Source organism: Limulus polyphemus, unplaced genomic scaffold (genome assembly GCF_000517525.1).
Source record: "Limulus polyphemus unplaced genomic scaffold, Limulus_polyphemus-2.1.2 Scaffold11996, whole genome shotgun sequence".
Taxonomy (NCBI): domain Eukaryota; kingdom Metazoa; phylum Arthropoda; class Merostomata; order Xiphosura; family Limulidae; genus Limulus; species Limulus polyphemus.
In genome coordinates, this window is record NW_013677606.1 from 1 (window position 1) to 7065 (window position 7065).

At 38.2% G+C, this 7065-nt stretch overlaps 1 protein-coding gene across 1 annotated transcript in view; it reads right to left on the minus strand.

Annotated features, from left to right (window-relative positions):
- Positions 1-4965: 4965 nt before the first annotated feature.
- LOC106476891 (palladin-like) overlaps positions 4966-7065 on the minus strand; it is a 2169-nt gene continuing 69 nt past the window's right edge. The window contains exons 2-4 of the mRNA XM_013937508.1: positions 5829-5961; positions 5540-5709; positions 4966-5114 (exon numbers count right to left, since the gene is read on the minus strand). Coding sequence (XP_013792962.1) covers positions 4966-5114; positions 5540-5709; positions 5829-5961 — 452 coding nt within the window. The remainder of the gene's footprint in view (positions 5115-5539; positions 5710-5828; positions 5962-7065) is intronic.

The window sequence follows — 7065 nt, forward strand, 5'->3', positions numbered from 1 at the left end:
ACTGTCAGTCTCTACAGGATTTACTCCAGCTGCAGAAGGATGGAACTATAGATATGTAGTATTGGTCTATATGTAATATATGCACACCTCAACTCTACTGTCAGTCTCTACAGGATTTACTCCAGCTGCAGAAGGATGGAACTATAGATATGTAGTATTGGTCCATATGTAATATATGCACACCTCAACTCTACTGTCAGTCTCTACAGGATTTACTCCAGCTGCAGAAGGATGGAACTATAGATATGTAGTATTGGTCTATATGTAATATATGCACACCTCAACTCTACTGTCAGTCTCTACAGGATTTACTCCAGTTGCAGAAGGATGGAACTATAGATATGTTGTATTGGTCCATATGTAATATATGCACACCTCAACTCTACTGAACAGACTCTGGCGGCCGGAAGAGGGCACAAGTGGCATGAGTGAAATATATGTTTTATATGAGGGATGACCAGTGTCACTATCACCCCACTTCTCACTCTATTGGTACTCCTTTATCCAGTCCCAGTGGTTGAGTCCAACTGGTGGGAGTTTTCCATTGTTCACTACTCTAGTAGCTAGGAACTGGTAAGTGGTAAAGGTCTCCCATGCTCCACTCAACAAAAGGGGAAAGAATTCATGTAGGGAGACCTGGAGAAAGTGCCTAGATTCCCAATAGTCTTGCAGTTTGGAAAGGTCTTTTACTGGTGGCAGTAAATGGGTGACCATGAAACCAAGCAAATGTGAGCCAGAGAAGTAGGCAGAGCTCTTTCCTGGTGCTGAATTTTTTCCATGCATAGAATAGGAACGGTATGGAATGGACAATTAACTAAATACTGATGTATAAATATATACCATCAGGATACTTCAAGTGGTCTTGCAGAACATGCTATCTCAGTGGACACAAGAAGAGCCAGGGCAGATGGCATGAGTGCTTTCTGTTATCCTGGATCGATGCAAAATTTGGGTAAGTATACCCTTGGCAGCAACACCAGTCATCTAGTGGGATCCTGGAAAATGAAATAGAAACAGTACGCATTCAATGCAAAGTGGTGAGTTGATTGAAGAATGGCAATCTGTGGAAGCTGAAAACCATCAGGAGATAAAACAGCCAGAAGATGTAGAGGAGGAGATGAATGTGTGGAGAGTGTACAAATGCCAATCATAGGGTTCAAGAAGAAGAGATGGAAGAGTAAGAAGAAGGTGATAAATTTAATGCAAAGTAAGCATCCACATCCTGAAACAAACATGTTAATCAGAGAAGTCAATGCATCCAGGAAGGATAGAAGGAAAGAGGTCCATTGGAAAAAGGATGAGTCCCAGGATATGGGCAGGAGAAGGTGGGGATCACAAAATGGAAAGGTCCATGAAAAGGCACATCAAACAGCCTAACAGGATTCAGGAGAATATCCAGGTTGGTTGGTTGTTTGGCATTTTATGGTGAAAAGCAACAAGGCTATCTGTGCCAAACAACTGGTATAAACATAAGAATAAAAGGTAAAACTATAAAAAGGTAAAAAGCAACAAGTTAAAAGCTAAACAAAGTCCAAAAATCAGACAAAAAATTAAACAAAGTAAAAAGGCCAATGACCCGCAAAACCACGGTCAAGTTGGACAGTGTCACGAAGGCCACACATTGGTGGATCAGACCCAGATAAAAGAAAACGATGAGTTAAAAACTGTGACAATGCATTGCCTAGCCAAAACAACTTCCTCTTTCCGATTCTTATGGAGACAAGATGGCCAAAGAGAAACAGCAGGTTTAATCTGGAAAAGTGTCTTATGACGTTTCTCACTTCAAATCGAATGCCAAATGGGTCGAAGTTGAGCCTTGAACACAGGACCATAGCCAATATATGGGACAGGTACAGCTGTGATAGCACCAGAGCAGACAGACTTAGCTGCGGTGTTAGCAAGCTCCTTCCCGTAAATACCGACATGGCCAGGTATCCAGAAAAACTAGATTGAAACAGAAGACAGTGAAAAGTGGGCCATTAATTTCTGAATATCAATGAGAATAGGGTGAGAACTAACATTAAATGATTCCAGGGCCAGTAGAGAGCAAAGAGAGTTGGTGTAAATAGTACAATCAGTGTACTGCACAGTTTCTATGTGATCCAGACCAAGAGAAGTGGCATACAACTCAGCAGTGAGCACAGAAACTGTAGAGGAGATCCTGTGAGCAACCACTGAGCCACAACAAACCATGGCAGAGCCCACAGAGTCACCTGATTTTGAACCATCAGTAAAAACGGGAACAGAAGAATAGTTTGAAAGATGTTCCACAAAGAGAGATGGTACTTCCAATCGGGAGTATCAACCTTCTTCAGATGACTCAAGGAAAATGTCACTGGTCGGGGTGATAATGAGCCATGATGGGATGGGCCAATCATTGGACTGCCCATTAAGGAAGGTAGACACAACTCCAGATGGGATGCTCTGGTAAAGATCGAAGCTTGGTAGCATACTGCAAAGAGAATTGCAAATAACGGAGGTAAAGAGAAGGTTCATGGGACTCAGAGTACAGACTCTGGACTGGCGAAATTTGGAGGGCCCCTGTGCAGAGCCGAAGCCACAGGTGATGGACATTGTCCAACATCTTCAAGGCAGAGGGTCTGGCAGAACCATAAACCAGAGACCCATAGTCCAGTTTGGATTGTATGAGTGCACAATAGATCTTCAACATAGAATATCAATCCACTCCCATGAGGTGGAAGAGAGGATATAGAGGATTGACACAAAGCTGCTTGATGTGGAAAATGAAAGTAAGCTTATGGTCAAAGATAAGACCCAAGAACTTTGTCTCAGGGACCATGGGAAGAAGAACACCACAGAGACGAAGCTCGGAGTCCGGGTGTAAACCACGTTGGTGGCAAAAGTGCATGGAAATGGTTTTGGAGAAAGAAAAAAGTAAAAACAATTGGCTGTGGTCCACTTCAACAAGCGAGTATAAATTGAATTAAGAAATTAAAACATACATAATATTAAAATTTTAAATATAAGCAACATTTTGATGTGAATTTCATTGATATATAGTAATGATAAAGTTATTTAATAAAGTTTTGAAAATAAATCTCTAACAGACCATGACATGCTCAGTTAGACCCACTCATTGTGAAAGAGTTAAAGAGGTGCCAACAATAGGGGCTAAGGAAGATAGTAGTGTGTAAAGCCAAGAACAAAAGGGAGGAGATGACTAGGGGAATAGTCATATAGAAAGAGGTGAAACCAGGCCTGGCTGAGAAAATCGACAGCCAGAGCCAAAAGACATGGAATGGTGGACCATAAGAAAGAAAGTCCAGAGTTGAGAAGTGTAGCAAGCATATTCAAGAAGGGTATGAACAACCAAGAGCAAACCCCAAGAAAGACCAGGGGTGTATAGACCACTCCATTGATAAAAAGCAGACTGGCTGAGAGAGGTTGTCCACTATCACTACTGAAGCTTCCAGTAAATGACATGCAAAAATAATCAGACTGATGAGAACAGGTCCAGAAGTGTAAGTTCAAAGCCCAAAAGCAAAAGGTCCAGGAAAGTGAGCCTCATGGATGGACGGTGCAAAAAGCAACCATAGAATAGACCAAGTGTAACATGAACAAGTAATCCACTAGTACATGCAGGAATGGCAACATGCCCGATGAATAATGAGAATGTCAGGCAGGTTGATGTGGAGTGGATGCTTGCCTAGCATTCAAATATCAGAGGTCCTGCCCACAAATAGAAATCTGCCTCAATCAGAGAGGGAAGTATTAAAGAAAGAAGAGATCCAGATTGAGAGGCAGTAAAGGGAATGCAGGAAGTAGTGAAGGCATGGTCCAATTACCATGACACTTCCTCAAGGAGAGATGCACAAAACAGAACAATGGACACCATGAAAGAAACCTCTGGGTCCACAAACTCCACTGTAGCAGACACAGGAGTGCATGCCCCAAAGGAATGAGGGGTTCCAGGAAAGCCAGTGTCCCAAAAAGCAAAAGAACCTCTAACACAGGGAGAGAACAAGAAGTGTAAAGCCTGGTGACCAGATATACTATAACTCACATGCAAAGAAGAAGAGAAGGTGGAACTTGGTTCAGAAAAGAGAGTAAAAAAAGCACCAAACACTGAGTTGGCATGAGAAAGGATTTAGATACAAAGGTAAGTTACTCCACTCCAACTGAGTAGACTCAGAAAATAGGCAAAGAGAAGGAAAGAGTCCAATAAATGGAATGCCTGTCCTAGGCTGAGAATATTGCAAACACATATCCGCATGATATCAAAGAATGTTGGGACAAATGGAAGAGAAAGGAATGGAAAACTGCATAAAAAGATGGACAGAACACAAATACAAACTAGTGAAGGTCATTTAAATAAATCATTTCCAACTAAGGAGAAAGAAATTCAGCCAATGGGATAAAAGTAAGAGGCCCATTAAGCATGTAGTAATCTATAACATGTTGAACAATAGCTACAACAACCCTGAAAGCAAACAAGCCTCCTGGAACCATAATCGAAATAAAGCCTAAGTGTAAACCAAGTATCTCACTCGGGACTAATTATAAATCACCGTCTTTGAGAATGTATGATATAAATTAAAACTTTTGAAACAAAAGTACAAGAAAACGAAATTCAGTGTTTTGTTAAAGATGCAAATCTCAACAAATTGAACTCAGACAAAAAAAGTGAACACATCTAGTCAATACAATGCCAAGAAAAAGAATGAAGTTTCTACAAGTGCAAGTATATAGGTGAATGGAGATGTGTTGCCCTCCTATGGTTGGAGGGCTTTGTTGCATGATTACATCATCATGCAGTAGTGCAGTTCATGTGAAATTAGGTGGGAGTTGCATCAAGACTAGTGGCATGCAAGTCTCTTTGACAGAAGCACAAGGAAGATAACTGAACTGTCCTCTCGCAGCTTTACACTTTAGAGTCTTGATATAAGCTCATAAGGTTTAATTGAATGCTTGTTTGCAATAAGATTTTTAGTTGATGTATTAAACCTACCACTGAACTTCTGGTTTAGGTTCACCACTGACAACAACTTCTAACTTTCCAGGTTTTTCCTCAGTTAGTAGTGTTGGCCTTATCTGGTGTTCAAATTCTGGTTTCTTAGCTAATGGTTTTTCATCTTTTGTACTAGGTGGAACAGCTGTGGAAAGACATAAAAAATTGAATATGGTATTTTCATAATTTTAAATACCTCAAATAATAAAGAAATATTGTGTTACAAACACCTAAAAGATTAGTTTAAAAAAATAGCATACATGCTCAAAACATGCATAGCATCGGATGACTTCTTTAATTAAATTACATTCACTCACAATATTGTTACCTTAAAGCAACGTTAGATGTAAAAAAAAAGCTGTCTGTTTATATAAATTAAAATACCAAAACCTAGCAACCATTCTCCTATATATACATTTTACAGCTTAAATATTTCCAAATATTACAAGCAGAATGATTACTATATATACACTATATATATATATATATATATATATATATACATATACAATGAATTAAAAAGGTAATAAAACAAAAAAAACTTTCCGTGCAAAGATCATTAAAGCTTACTGGATACATCAGCATCATCTCTGACTTCTCCCTTGTCATTTCTGGCCACAAAAGTATATTTTCCAGCATCTTCTGGTGTGACCTTCTCTAAAAGCAGTGCAACTGTGCCATCTGGTTTCTCAATCATCTTCACATGGTTACTAGGTTGAATTTCTTCTCCATCTTTCAACCTAAAAAAAATAGTTTGTGGGTTGTTTAACTTTACAAGTTTTCATAAAAGATACAGTAACTTTGGTATGGTGATAACAAAGAAAAAATACTTATAGCTGAAGATATAAACAGACCATACCAAGAAATATCAGGTTTGGGAACTCCAAGAACTTTGGTTTCCAGCTTTCCAGGTTCTCCCTCTACGAGTTGAGTGGGATGTAATCTGTGAACACATTTTGGTGCTTGGAGGGGGTTTTCTCCAATTTGTACAGCTAGTACACAAAACAATATGTTATTAGAAAATGTATAATTATTCCTTAAAAACTGGTTGAACCAAGTTTTCTGGTAAAAAAAAGGATTTTTGTGAAACTTTAAAAAAATAAAAATAGCTAAATCTGTTACTATCTTACTAATATATGTATATAACAAATCTGCAATTATCTATAATTCATTATAATTAACTCATTCACAAACAAATTCTGGTATGTTAAAAATTCTTCAGTTAAATAGTTCATGACTTTTATGTATACAAATCTACATTAAAACCATTTTGAATATGTAAATATCAGCAAGTCATATGTCATGATAACCACAATCAATATTAAACTGCAATGGAAGGTGTCAGAACTACATTTTGATACTGTTTGACCTTTCATAGGCAAGGTGATGCCTCTAAAATTGACTGCTTTTTGGAAAGTTATGTAACCACCCTTTCTAATAAACTATTCATACACTAAGATCATAGATATGTTCAGATCAAGGATGACTCTTCTACTTTATGGCATTGAAAAAAAGAAACATGGAAACTCTGGGCACCAGGAACAGACTTGAAACAAGTTGTATTATAATAGGTCCACAAACACAAAGGTCAATGGTAAAATCCATCCACAGGTTACAGTATGCAGAAAGAAAGATTTCTACCTAGAAAGGAGGCCAACAGTGTATGGAATCATTAAGACACCTACCACATAACTGTCACAATGCTCACACAGCTAGAGAATGAAAGTTAACATTTTCTAACACCAAAAATGTATTTCTGACAGGTACCTACCTCATCTCACCCATAGCTATCTTGAACTTCATTTGCCAAAATGACACATAAAGTAATGAAATTGAAGAAAGTGTTCAGAACTAATGAACTAACAAAACTTAGGAACGTGTAGACTATAAAAAGCTTAAAAGTAACACACCTACAAAACTAAGAAAATCGACCTAAAACATAAAACAATAAGTAACACCTAAAGTACAAAACCACTAAAGGAACTGATAAGATAAACGACCCTTAAACATAGAATGTAAAAGTCGACTCACAGAAATTATAAGACAAAGGACACAAAAAGAAAACTTACCATAAAAAACATGAGAATAAAAAGGCA